Here is a 14,143-nt window from a genome sequence, read left to right on the forward strand (position 1 = left end):
ATGGATACCGTGCCCTTTTCTTCTGGGTCTCCTTGGGGTTTCCTTCCTCCCAAATAGGCCCCTCAAGCTTAGGTTATGTGTCATGGGGCCACCTCACCACTCACTCCAAAGCGGTCTTACGAAAGCAGGAGCAGGATACAGGGACAGATGTGGGGTGGAGTCCCAATTTGCCTGACAGCCATGTGACTCTGGGCAAGTCACCTACACGGGCCGAGCCTCAGTTCCTCATCCATACAATATGGGTATTTTGACAGGCTGGATCAACGCAATAGGGCCGGTGTGCCACTTAGGGGGTGCTCACCAATGTTCAGGGAGTTGGCGAAACAGCGCCCCCGGCCACTCACTCTATTTATACTCAGACGCCAGGTTTATTTTTAGAAAAAAAAAAAAAAAAAAAAAAAAAAGAGCAAAGTTTATTGAAATTTCAAGCTACATTTGAAAAATCAAAATCCAAATCCTGGAGACATAACATCAGGATAAGGTGTCCGAAAGTGGAAAGTGTTCACTGCCGCAGAACCCTCCTCCCTCGACACAAGCTCCCTGAGCACATCACCCAGGCACCAGTTGGGTCAAAGCCATCCCCCGGTCCATGCCTTGTCCCCAAGGGGATGCTAGCAAGCCAATCCTTCGGTTCACTTCACTGGAGAGTTTTCCACAAATGTTAAAGAACAAAAGTTTTTTGCATGACAATGTGAAGGCCCTGGCTGGTCTTCTCTCAACCCCATTCTGTGTAGTCAGCACCAGTGAATGGTGGGTTTGGCATTGGAGAGGGGACCTCCCGTGTCTTCAGGGGACAGATGGGGCAAAGGCTGTCCCCTCCTGAGTCTTCCGGGGACAGATGGGGCAAGGGCTGAAGCGGCGAGGCATCTGTGGCCGCATTCAGAGGCCAGCCCCCTCCCCGCCTCTACTCTAGTTTTATGTAACATAAAGGACAAACCGACCAACTTGGTAAATGAACACAGTCAAAGGATTAGCCTGAAGAGATAAGGGACCAGTTGATACCCCAAAGCCGGTTAGGCCCTTCAGCACACAGGTGTGTGTGTGTACGTATACACTGCTACACTAAGATAGAGATCTAGCCCTATGGGTTTATATACGCATGTATGGCTATATAGAAAAACTATGCCAACACTAACCAAACAGAACTTTGTAAGCGGTCATCCCAAAGCCGTAATCCCACACTGGGCTGTGCATAAAGCCATGCATTAGACCATATTAACCAACAGAAGGCTGACTTGGCTCAATCTCTCCTATCTGTGGCCCTGCCCTGGCAGGGGAGAAGAGAGAGGTTGCCTCTGCTCAAAACACAAGTGGCTTCTTCATAGGAACAGTCGTTGTCAGGTGAAGCTGCGGAAGATATCCATGGAAATGAAAAACAAACAACAACAACAACAAAAACAGACCCCTTATGCTTTCTGGAGTAAACTGGCATCACATCTCACACTACATTTCTCCTTTGCCAGTTGCAGCTAAGTTGCCCAGGCCCTGGGAGCCCCCAGGGCACGGTGGCAGGAGAGGCTCACTGGCGGGGGGTGATGAGGCCCCATGCAACTCAGCCTCCAGAGACCTGCTCTTTGTCAGGGGTCTGTCACTGGAGTGGACCCAGGTGGCCATGTCCTCAGGACATCTCTTGGCACCAGCTATGCTAGGTGTAAAGTTCTCCACGTGAGATGACGCTTGGGGAACCAAAAACAAACTGGAAAGAACTAGGTAGAACAAGTTTAGTGGCTCTGCCCACCCTAAGGACAGAGCCACTTACACCGCAGAACCACCCGGGGCCTCGGGTGCCTGCGAGGTGTCGGGAGCCGGCTCCTCGGGGCTCAGACGAGACTGGAACTTCTCCAGCTGCTCTGGGCTCGCCAGGGTCTTCAAGAGGGTGTTCTCGCGCTCCAGCTGGGAGTTCTTCTCCACCAGCTCTCGGATCTGCTCCTTCAGGATCTCCACCTCCTCTCTGACAGCGTACATCAGATGATTCTTCACCAGATCCTGACACGGGGAGGGAATCACAACAAAGCGGTCCACTAGCCGTTGCGGGCCCTCTGTGGCAACGTCACCCGGCCACCTGGGCGTCCCCTGGGCCACTGCACCCTGGCCTCCCCTCAGCATGCTGGTCCCCTGAAGCACTTCGGCCACCCCCAGGAGAGCTGCATGACTGGGCCATGCCTGCGCTGTGAGCCCAGCTTGGAGCTGCACAGGATCCCCTTTTGCAAGTTTCTAGGGACTTCCAAAGCTGGCCGCTTAGAGGAGGCCTCTATAGGCTGGCTGCTGGTGGTTGGCTCTAGCCCCACTGCCACCTAAGGTCCTGTCACCAGTACACCTTGCAGGGAGGACCTGCGGGCCACCGCATCATCTGTCTGCTGTGCACTTCTCCCCGGGAGAGCCGAAGTGCCTCTTTGGGGTGACCCAGCACACAGAGCTGGGGTGGGACCTGCGGTGCAGTCTGGCCCAACAGGATGCTGGCCCAGGGAGAAAGTGCCAGGATGGGGACATCTGCTCTGGATCTGAGGACCGCGCCAGGAGCAGGGAGCTGTGTCCCTGGAGAAGCAGTTACTAAGGGCTGGATGCCCCAAGGCCCTGCAGCCCTGTAGGCTGCCAGGTGGAGTCTGACCTCTACCTGGTGAGGAGAAGGAGAAGGGTTGGGGTGCTTTGCTTCCTGTTTCCTCCTGACTCCTGACCCCAGCCCCCCTCTGCAGAGGCACTGCAGTGCTCTTGCATCCAAAGAGCTCTGGCCTGCGCCAAATGCGGGCTGCAGCCAAATTGCAAGTGTCTCAGCTCCCAGCCTTGTGGCCTGCCTGGGGCGAGCCCGAGCCTGAGTGAACACCGGGAGGAAGAGAGGAGACAGTCCAGCCAGGGCAGACTGCAAATGCCCTAAAAAGGTGCCCCTCTGACGGGGGCTACCTAGGGCCTCCAAGGAGAGGGGAAGCAGGCTGTTGCCTTCCTCAGGCTCTTGGCAAACGCCTTTTGCACCCACCCCCTCAGTCATGCCTGGAGTTACATAAGCAGCAGCTAGGTCCGGGGATGGGAATGACGCAGGGATGCCACTCACCATGGCCTGCTCGATCTTGTTGTCTATGGCCACCACGCTGGCTCCAGAGGCACTGCCAAGACAAAAAGCAAAGCGACCGCGTTACCACTTGGTTCCACTCTGAGCACCTGGCAGCTGTGGCCAAAGTCCTCCATCTGCCCCGGTTCTTCCTCTCTCCCGCCTGCCTCCCTGGCCCGGAGTCCCGGGCACTTTGTCCCCCAGGACCCCGGGGGAAGCGGCACCTCTCCGACCGGGCTGGCTCCCCGCCGCAGCCGCCCAGAGCTCCGCGTGGAGTCGCGCGCGGGTCCCGGGGCGCACGGGCGAACGGGGCCTGCTTGGCCGGCCGGAGCTACAGGCAAACAATGGGGGCGCGCGGCGCAGGGAGGTCCCCCCTCCCCCGCTGGCGGCCCATTCCGGCGCTGGCCCAGAAGGGTCCCAGGCGGACCTACCGCGCCCCGAAGCTAGCTAGGAATTCCTTCTCGGCTCGGAAGCTTCCGGGCCTGCTCCCCGGAGGCGCACGGCGCGCGACCAGCCCCCTGCCCAGCCCGGCCCCGTCGCCCCTCTGCCTGCCGCTGCTTCTGCCTCGGGCTTCGGCAGCTCCTTCTCAAGGCGCAGCGGCCGCAGGGACGCTCCGACGGCGGCTCCCAGCGCGGCGGTATCCCCCCCCCCCCTTGCGTCCCCTACCCCCGCCCCTTCCCAGGATGCTGCACCGCAGGGAACGGGGATCGGCGGCGTACGGCTAGCTCGGAGATCCCGCTCGCAGCCCAGCCCCCGCCGGCGCCTCGGCTCCGGGGTAGCCGTGGCCAGTGGTTTACCTGTTATCCAGCTTAACGGAAACCACATCCCCTCCAAGCAGGGAAGAGAAGAAGGAGATGTTGAAATTGTGCAGCTGATAGACCGCCACCTCCATGGGGGTCTGATACATTTCGGCATTCATGGCTCGGGCGGCTGTGGAGCTCTGGCCGGACCGGGCGGGCTGGGCGGCTGCCGGCTGCGGGCGCGCTGCACGGGGCTGGGCTCTGCGAAGCGAGCCTGGGGGCTACGTGGGGGAGAAGGCTGCCGATTGGACCCGAAGCCAGGCAGACGCTTCAGAATTGAAGGGAAGTGACTCGAGGGGTGTCACCTAGTGTGTCACAAACTCCACAGCCGCCAGTCCAACCCAGACTCGGAGATATTTCGGAGCCTGCTTCTTTATATAGGAGGAGCCGGCTGCGTCACATGGCGTCAGGGGCCATGCAAATGAGTCCTGTACGTGGCTTTGCGGTCCAGTTAAACCACATCCCCTCCCTGAACCTTAGGCCAGGACTGTAAACAGTTCAGCACTTTCCTGTGCCAACTGGCATCTCCAAAGAGGGCTCTGGAGATTGGTAGAAACCAAACTGGAACAGATTCTTCTAGAAGTAAGTACGGGTGCCCTAACCAGAGCAGAGAGCGTTCAGTAAAGGGGGGCACTGGTTTTCAAAGCTCTTCTTCAGGTGTCAGCCGGCATACCCCCCATGGCTTTGCAATGCCAATTGCACACCACACGCCCTGGATACCCACCGGCACCGTCAGGAGGCTCACCTCCTTCCCGCCGCCTGCCTTCTCAGCCTTCTCTTCTGCAAACATACTTTGTCTCCTGCATGTCCCATCACCCAGCCATCTGGCCCGCTGGTGTGCCCCCAAACCCAGAAACTATGCACTGACTCCCTCCTTTGGATACCCCTCTATATGCTGACACATGCATAGATCTGTGACATAGCCTGGACAAGAGAGTGTCCCAAGAACTCAGATGAGTGGGAAACATGTACAAGGGGGAATCTGGGGGCAGGTGGGAGACAGAGGAGGTGGGGGGGGCAGCAGGGAATGAGTGCTGGAACGACCACAAGACACCAGCCCCCTTTCCTTTGGTCTCCACACCCTACTCTGCAGAGAAAATACATTGAAGATTATCTCGAATTTCATGTCCGTATGGTTAAAAACAAGATCTTGTCACTTTCCTATACAGAGCAAATGAAAACAAAACTACAAAACAAGGCCACTTACAAACCATCCCAGGAAAACATGTCCTTCGTGAAGGGTCCAGCCATTGGTAGGGTTAAGAGGCTACTTCATGAGCACACCGATTCCGGGTTACAAGGAAAATGAGGTGATTGTGGCCTACTCAGAGTTATGTATGTTTCCATAAAAATACATTTTACTTCTTTTCAGCCTCGAGCTTAAAAAATAAAAGGCAACAGAGGCTTGAGGTGCTTTGCTCCTACTCGGTCCTAAGTGAGGCCACCTGGTGGACAGAGGCGGCATTGCAGCCAGAGGGAGCAGCGCAGCCTGAAGAAGGGACAGGTGATGATGCAACCACAAGTATTATTTACACCAACACAGGGCCATAAGGAGAACATTGGGTTCCACCACACATACAATAGTCTGGATGAAGCTAGGGCCAGTGCCCATGAATCAGTCTGTGATTCAGGCTGTGGTCCAAAGAAGTACCCTCATGCAATCATGCTACTGGAAAAGTACTAGGGACTCTTATCAGCAAAGAAGGTAATTATTATTTGCCTCAGGATATTTCTCCTAACCAGGTGCCTGGCACTGACACCCTGGCCGAGGCCCCAGTTAGGCCCAGTCTTAAGGCCTTGCTTTTCTCCAGGCCGCCAGTGCACTTATGCCAAGGAACAGCACATATGGGCCACCATGATGAGGGGCTCCCACTGGGTCGCACAGGTGGTAACAAATGCACGAGGGCCAGTCTCTGGGCAAAGCCAAGCAAACCTATCTCAGCAGCCCAGGCTGGTGTTTTTCTTCACCCTCCGTGAGGTAGGAGACCCTCCCAATCTCAGGATATTATGTTGCCTTTGGGTCACAAGCTTTCCCAACAAGGTGTTTATTTGCGCACAGCTGTGTGTAGTAGGCAGAACAAAGGGCAGACTCTATTTATACGTCATCAAGAACATTAGCTGAGAAAAAAAAGCTTTCTTAAATCAGCAGCTTAATTGATACTGGAATTCCCTGATAAAGTAATCTTCCCTCTATGCCACACAGAGCTTTCTTGGCCCCGGGAAGAGTCTCAGACTTGCCACTGGCTTGTAAATCTGTCTTAAACTAACTATTGCTCCCCACCCCCAAGATTCCATGGGAGATGATGAAAAGAAAAAGAGGGAGATGAATAAGCTGGGTTGGTGGAAGAAAAACCACCCCCCAGGGAGACAAGGCGTAGGACAGAAGAAAACATAGCTCCTTCCAGGGGGACTCCCTTATATGGAGGCAGAGGCAGAGAAGTCAAGGTAGTTTGAGAAGGAAAAGGAAAAGAAGTCAAGTTTGCAAACAAGGCTGTGTTTGAATTGTAACTTAATGATACTTCAATTCCAAATAAGTGTATGAAGGAGCACTTGGGTGGCTCAGTGGGTTAAACTTGTGACTCTTGGTTTCAGCTCAGGTCATGATCCCAGGGTCGTGAGACTGAGCTCCATGTTGAGCCCCATGTTGAGGGCTCCACCGCACTAAGTGCAGAGTCTGCTGGAGCTTCTCTCCCTCCCCCTCTGTCCCCCCCCCCACCCACTCATGCATGCACACACTCTCTCTAAAAATAAATAAAATATTTTTTCTAAAAAAAAAGCTGAGTTTGAGAGCCACTGACACTCATGGCTACCAGTAAGTGAGCATCAGCTATAGGCCAGACATTTGTGCCAGCCACAACACAAAGCCTGTGGTGTAGGCACTGTCACCATCATTTTACAGATGAAGAAACCAAGGGTCTGAGAGGCTACCTTGCCCAAGGAAGCACAGCTAATACATTATAGAGCTGGGACTCCAATCCAGAGGCCAAGTTTGTTCCTACCACACTTAGTGGGGTAGTGGTTAGGCGTGTTGAGTAAGTAAATTAATGCAGTGTGGGGGCTGGGGGCTGGGTTGGATGTGCTGGAAAGGTGGTGAGGAGGAAGCAAGGATGAAGGGCAGGACAAGTGGTCCAGAGGGCAACTCTAAGTTGGGTCAGCACAGCCGGCTTTTCTGACACTTGTGGCAGGGGAGAGCAGCATCGGGGACCAGAAGCATATCTAAAGTGTCTGAGTGAACCTTATAGGGGGGCTGGGCTCACCCACATAATTTCAAAAGGCAGCCCCACAGTCCTCAAAGAAAGCTCGCTCCGTCCGTCTAGGAAATAGGAGCTATTTCTCCAACCGGGTGGCTCCCACAATGGAAATATGTAGCCCTGGGGTAGACGAGATCCCAAATAAGGGAAGTAGTCAGAGAATAATAATCATAGTCCAGTCAAACCTCCTGTTTCTAGGGCCCCACTAACTGGCATCCTTAATCCCCCCACCCCACCCCGTGTATTTCCTGCTGTGCTCAGCTTTTAGGAGAATGAAGCAACCACAAAAAAACAAGCTCCTTTCGGGATTTAGTTTTAAAAAACAGCTTCAGCAAGGGATGTCCCAGGTTCAGCCCACATTCAGTCGATCTCTCATTCCCTCTACACCTCAAGTTTGCCAGCTGCCAGCCAAGCAAGACATGATCACCTTGAGTTCTTAGGATCCACCATTAGCAAGCGAAATGATGGCTGGATCCCAGAGCGCGCTAAGGCAAGACAACGCACCTAAAAGTCCCTGTAGAGGGATTTTTCAAACAAGGGCTAGGAGGAAGGGGAGAGAGGAAGAAGGAGGAGGAGGAATCTGAAAGGTTTTCTGCTTAACCCCTGGCACACTAGAAAATTCCTCTGCCCAGAAAATCTGCACCAAACCTTGCAGCAAGCGAGTGCAAGTTAGTGCTGTACAAGATATCTATGTTCTGATCTAACTTTTCTGAGTGAAGTGCGGATCCACGGGGCTCTCTGTGTCCCTGTGTCCTGTGAAGGTGAGCCCCATGCAGGAAACAGTGGGCTAGGGATTCGACAGCCCAGCAACCCTGTGTGAATGCATCCCGATTCCCTCTCTTCCACCCTACACCCAACAACCTGGGCTGGACCCAGAGCCAGCCTAGCGACAGCACCGGTGGCTGACGAGCCAGGTCCTTTGCTGGCCCTCAGGTCTGGCCCTCTGGCCACAGGATGCTGCAATGAAACAGACACGGCTGCCCTACCCTCTCTCAGGCCGACCTTCTAGATGCAGGGTGGCCATCACGAGGACAGGGCCACCTTCCTCCGTTTTAGGAGGCCTTGGACACGGACTTGTTTGAGCTGGAGGAAGTGTCTCAGCATTCTTACTGGTCTGGTCTGTTCCCGTTCAAAAAGCCAGACTCTAGGACAAGAGCGCTTCCTACTCGGGGTTCCCACGGGACGGCGGGACAGAGACCGGGCAGTCTGCGTGGCAGAACACATGGGCCCGATCTCAGCACCCTGCTGAGAGGTGGGGAGCAGACTGGGGGTGGGTGCCTGCAGTAGGGCTGGGGGGTGGCGATGAGGGGGAACATCTCACTTCCCTTTTTGTCACACTTGAAGCATTGTGTACCACGCAGCCCAAAGGAAACTCTTTATAGGCAAGTCTTCCTTATTTTCTACGGGGAATGTTCCGCCCAAAGATTTCGCCGACATTGCCAGCGAAACACAGGGTCTTGTGTCAGGAGAAGCGGAAAAAGACACGTTGTGAGAGGTGCAGGACAAGCCACAAAGCAAACACAGGGGTAAGAGCTGGAAGAGGACATCAAAAAGGATATTAAGCACTGGAGCGTTAGCACAGTTAATGGGAAGGCTGAAAACAGCTCTCCCCACTGACTCCTCCACCCTGGCCCCCTTCCGGCTGAAGCTCTGTCTACCTCTAATTACTTACTTGTCCCTTTTTCTGAAGAGGCTGGGGGAATAAGGAGGCTGAAATGCCATCGCTCAATTTGTCCTTGCTTCTGTCTTATCTTCTCTCTTCCCCTCCAGTGTGGAAGACCAGAGACAGGAAGGCCACGGCCACTTAAATCGTTACTCTGGCTTCATGGAAAATCCCCAAAGTCCAGAAGGAGGGAAGCAAGAAGGAAAGACGGTGACAGAGAAAGTGCCTTGTCCTCTGTGGGTCATGTGAACGGCCCCGCATGGCCAAGGCCCAGAACCCCCGACTCTGGGGGGCAGGAAAACGGGGAGGAGGATGTGGACACAGATGCGGAAGGCGATGATGGGAGGGACCCCGAGGAGAACCCCCGTGGAGGCGGCCACTGTCTTGGAGAAGCAGCTCCAACAACTGATTTGGGCCAAACCCTGACACCAAATGACGACAGGAGCAATGAATTGTGCCTTTCAGCTCCCTCGCCGACAGGGTCCCATGTGAGCTTCACAAACAATCTCCGAGTGACGTGAGGGATGACAGGCAGAACCAAACCCCATTCTGACAGGGCAGTCTGCCCCCTCCCCCTCATTCAGAGAGGTTCAAAAGTGCTCTTGTCCCAACCATCTTTGTCACCCCAGCTTTGGTGGCAAACCATGAAGGGGAGACCGTTTGTTCTGGTGTCTCTGCGAGACTGGAAGTCTTGGCAACATGACCCATGAATGCTGTTTAGTTCAGTGGCTCTTAAATCTCATGAACCTTGTGTCAATATTTATGCCTGTCTCCCTTTCCCTTATGCCTTGCAACTGGGAAAGTTTACCTCCAGACTTTTTCCAAGCTCTCTTCTCATTTTCCACCCTCCCCACTACCCAGCTCCTGGCCAGAAGTAGATATTCCTGAAGAAGAGACTGCAAAATTCACCTCGGTGAATGCGATCGCCTCCTCCTCCTCCTGCCCCTCTACATTGCCCTGATCATTCAAGTTGGTTCAACTCGATTCAGTTCAAGATTGACTGAATGCCTATTCAAAGTGCAAGGCCCGTTTCAGGGAAATTGAACCAAGCAAACAAACCAACTGGTAGTACAAGTCAAAAATTGTGCTTCTTTCCAGAATATTCAGGGTTCGATCTCAGTGAAATATTTGCTTCGGGGGGAAAAAGCCCAGGGCTTGGGGGGGGGAAGGGTAGCTCGGGATTCAGGATGGTGGCATCCCTGCCATCCCTGGGCATCCCTTCATTCCTCAGAATTGGCTCTGCTTTTTATCTTCCCACCCTGGCCTTTGGCCCGTGCTCATCTCGATGGGGATAACACAGAAGCCACAAAGCTTGGAGTTTCTATGGAGTTCTGTGGGACTGGAGACTCCTCTGACATTGTGGCCCACAGGCAGTCTCCCTCTGATCCTCTTCCTGAATGCTCAGGGTTTGTGAACTGAGGGGTTTGTAAACCTTGTTTGTAAACAAAGCATAGATCTTCACTCTCTGAGAGGGATGTCCATGTTTCGGGTGGGGGTCACCTCTACCTGCCAACCTCTCGGCCTTCCTTCCTTGGCTGGCTCCTCCTGGTCTTAACTTTCGTTCCACTTCACCCTCCCAGACCTGCACCATCTTCAAGCAGGCCAATGGCCTCCCCTTGCCCGAGAACGGTCATGTTCCCACCCTCTGGGAATCCCAGCCCATGGCAGCAGCCTGCCCAGGGGCAGGGAAAGCATGCCGCAAGAACATGGCCACTCTTCCTGTTTGCACCAGCCCTCCACCAGCCCAGCTGAGCCAGGGAGAACTGGCAGGGCCTCTCCCCATCCCTTCTGCTCTGTGGAGCAGCCCCAAGAGCTAAAATTCCAAGCCATTTTTCTCCCTGGCAGTTGCCAGGGTTACTTCGAGTGGTATGTGAAGGACTTGGGGCTATTGGCAATGCTTAGAAGACAAGAACCAGGAGGATCTTGTTGGGGCTGTGAGGCCAGCAGACAAGAGGCCCATGAAGAGGACAAGGTGGAGCACCCAGCTCCACTGTGGGCCCTGCTAGAGAATGGGTGACCTTTGTAGTGGTACAGGTTTCCTGGGGAACAACAGGGCGGTAATAATGCCAGCCTCTTTAGGCGCTTGGGCTCATTATAAGCCTCCCTGGCCTCTCGAATTGTATGCCCCAGGCCCTCGCTTACCTCACAGCAGAGCTATTCACCAAGGGCTCACTTGAGGTAGCTCCTTGATCCTCTGTGGTGGGCCTCTCTGACTGGCAAAGAGGGGCTCTGCTGATTGCAAAGGGCCTCCGCCCTCCAGCCACCCCCCACCCCCATCCCGGAGCTTCCTGGGTGGAAAGAAGGCAGCCTAGCTGGGGTGAGGGCAGGGGCAGGAGGACACGGGGGACACACTACTGGGCCAAACAGAAAAGAAGAAGAGACATGAGGCAAGCTCCTCCCTGGGTAGCCTCCCCCGCCACGCCCCCAGTCACGGGAACAGTCAGGGAACTCAGAGGATTCTTGGGAGCATCCAGGAAAGCCTCCTGGCCTGGTCTGAGTTGCTGACAAGGAATACACACATCTCCTCGGGAGGAAAGAGAAGCACAGGCACGCACACACATGTATGCAAACTCTCTCAGCTTCTCACCATGTCCCATTCACAGAGACAGGCGGGAGCAGAGCATCTCGCCTATCCTCCCTCTTTGGCTCCGTCTCCATGTCTCTCTCACTGTTGCCAGCTTCTTTCTGACCAGAAAGAAGTAGAAAGGCAACAGGACATGGCAAGATGGCAAGGCAGGACACGCTAGACCAAGCCAGAGGATAAAACACATAGCCCTGGTTCTCTCCGCCATCCAGAGCTGGCCATACGAGGGGCAGACGTCATAGGTGGGGGGTAGGGGACGAGTTCCAGCTCCACACTGCACACCAGGAACAGGAAGCCCTGGTGCCGCTGGGCCCATGGGTTTCACAGAGTCAATCACACATGAAAATAAAAGATAAAAAAATTAAGCACTACGTATACACAAGCATATGAATGCCTAAGAAATGGCTCCCGTGGGCTCCCCAGGAGGGCAGTTTCAACTAGAGCCAGCCCTGGCCTAGATGCCATGTAGGACTGGCTACCCGAGAAATGGGATTTGAAGGGCACTGAGAAAAAGTCCTCTCAGTACAAGCTGTTTGCCTGGCCTGACTACTGTAGTGCTTACAAATGTCACCACCCTAGTTAAGACTCCCGAGTTTTCTAACGATCATCCCGGGACCTCTTTATAAAAATTTGAGGAATTAGGAACGTTTTTTTTCCCCTCCATGCCAAAGTCCTAGGAAAAGGCCACTGTCTGCCACTATCACTAACACTCAAGGAGGAACTCAATTTTCATATTACTTTCAACAGAGTGGTCAGTGGTCAGACCAGCACCAGAAGGCCAGTGGACACACAGCAGGGAGACCTTGGTGGTGGGTTTCAGAGGGAAAGAAATGGGTCCCCATGAGGTTCTCAACATCAGGATCGCCTGGGGCAGCTTGTGAAGAATCCAGATGTCCTGGACTCCAGCCCTGGAACACCCAGTGGGAAGCTGTGTGGCGTGGGGAGGGTGTTTTCAGATGGGTTGGAAGCAACTCTTCTGTCCCTGGTCCCTGGAACTGCTTTTGGGAACCACTGGCCTAAAGGTGACAGCTAAGACAGGGTCTACCCAAAGAGTCCCCAGGGTGTCAGGGTCACCAAGACCTACTTTGGGTGATACACTGCGATGGGGTTTGGCATATTCCAGGCCCCGTGTCTGTTGGCCTTTCACTCCTGAAAACTTGATCAGAACACGGATGAGGGCTGCTAGGCTAACCCGAACGTGCTCTGATTTGTAAATCAATCTCTGGCAAATTCTGTCTATGAGGAGGAACAGATTGCTTCTGAGACCCTTCACGGCTGTTGGTGGGAACTCTAAGCCTCAGAGGCTGGGGGTGCGGAGGGTGGGCAGGGCGGGGAGAAGAACCCCTGGGGAGAGGGAGAGAAGAGGAAAGGGCTGATGTTTCTCCAACAGCACAGTTCAGTCAATTAGCCCAGCCCTCCCTCCCCTCTACAAAAGCCAGCTCTCTGCCTGCCTTGTGGTTGTCACCACTAGGTCAAATGTGGGTCCGTTAGTTCCCAGGTTGGCTGGAGGAATGTGACTCATCGCCCCCCTCAGGAGCCTGCTGGGGCTGACTACAGAGTCACAGGGATCTCTGCAAACATGCTCATCCCCACCCTGATCCCAACCCCAGCTCCCCTGCCCCTGCCATCCTCACCCCTCCTATGGCTTGTGAGCTCCTCCCTCGCAAGAAGGCTGCCCCCACTGCCCGCTGACTCCCCTCTCCCAAGGGAGGGCAGAAGGGGAATTTGATGCTCTCTGTGGCACGCATCCGGCCTGTGTTTTGGTATTTTATTTTATTTTTATGTTTCATTTACACTGCCTGCTAGGTTTGGGGCTTAAATAAACAAAGGCCTGGACTTCCTGGTCCTGGTCAGCAACGGAATGACCCTTTTAACCTCTTCTCTTGCTCCTTGAGATGGGCAGGGCAGGGGGGTGGGGTTGGAAGAGAAAGATATTTTGGGTCCAAAGCCTGGAAATGCTTAGGACCAGTTTAAAACACCACCCCCACCCCGGGCCTTCTCGACAACATGAATGTTCAGTCCCGAAGCCACCTTACCAAGTACAGACTTGTTTTTAAAGGCCACGGAAGCAATGTAAGGGTAAAGCACAAAAATGGAAAATTCAGAGTATTTGTATTGATTTTTTTGGGGAAAAATAATCTACCTTCGGACGTCTCTGTACCACCAAGCCAAGACAGAAGGGCCCAGGTCTTTGTGGGCAGAGCAGCTCTACACGCTCGTGGACTGGGCAGAGCACGGCGGACCTGCCTGAGGAAAGGCTCCCTGCCAAAGCTCATACACCTTAAAAAATAAGAGGAACACTGGCCCCTATGTCCTGGGATAGAGCTCTCACAGCAAAGTAACAAATCCTGGTCAACAGTTCTGACATCCTGTTATTTGCTAAAACTAATAATACTGTGAAGTTTGTTGACAGACTTGCAGAAGAGCTAAAGTAAATATGGAAACTGAGGAATGGCCAAGTATAGACGGTTACTAGCTCAGCAGCTGAGAAGGGAGTTTTGCAGATAGTCCTTGGGCATCTTGGAGCGCTGGGGGCCTGAGCACGGTTGGGAGATAATCTGGAGGCATCGGTGACGTCACCGGGTGATTTCTTTCCAACAGTACGCTGCTGCGATAACAGGCTTGGCCTGTGGAGCTGGATCCTGAGCGCTTAGATGGAGAATAATGGTAAGAATTGAGAGGACTGCCCTAGTGCACACGCCAGGGGAGGTGCTCCTCGAGAAACATAGCTTTAGCACCCATCTGAAATGAACTTGGTCAAGCAGGAAGAAACTACAGCAGGAGGCCAGAGCTTTTTCCACC

General features: G+C 54.1%; 1 protein-coding gene across 5 annotated transcripts in view; it reads right to left on the minus strand.

Moving 5' to 3' along the window:
* Positions 1–396: 396 nt before the first annotated feature.
* The window catches only part of TSC22D3 (TSC22 domain family member 3), a 62,215-nt gene continuing 48,468 nt past the window's right edge, over positions 397–14,143 (minus strand). For 3 of the 5 annotated variants that reach the window (XM_045995013.1, XM_045995014.1, XM_045995016.1), the window contains exons 3-4: positions 3,047–3,098; positions 397–1,986 (exon numbers count right to left, since the gene is read on the minus strand). In XM_045995013.1, the coding sequence (XP_045850969.1) occupies positions 1,756–1,986; positions 3,047–3,098 (283 nt within the window). In that variant the 3' untranslated portion in view covers positions 397–1,755. Of the gene's footprint in view, positions 1,987–3,046; positions 3,099–3,474; positions 3,681–3,840; positions 4,208–14,143 lie in introns of those variants that run through there. The other 2 variants (XM_045995015.1, XM_045995017.1) reach the window with 2 other exon arrangements.

The sequence above is a fragment of the Meles meles genome, chromosome X, assembly GCF_922984935.1.
Source record: "Meles meles chromosome X, mMelMel3.1 paternal haplotype, whole genome shotgun sequence".
In the NCBI taxonomy this organism is placed as follows: domain Eukaryota; kingdom Metazoa; phylum Chordata; class Mammalia; order Carnivora; family Mustelidae; genus Meles; species Meles meles.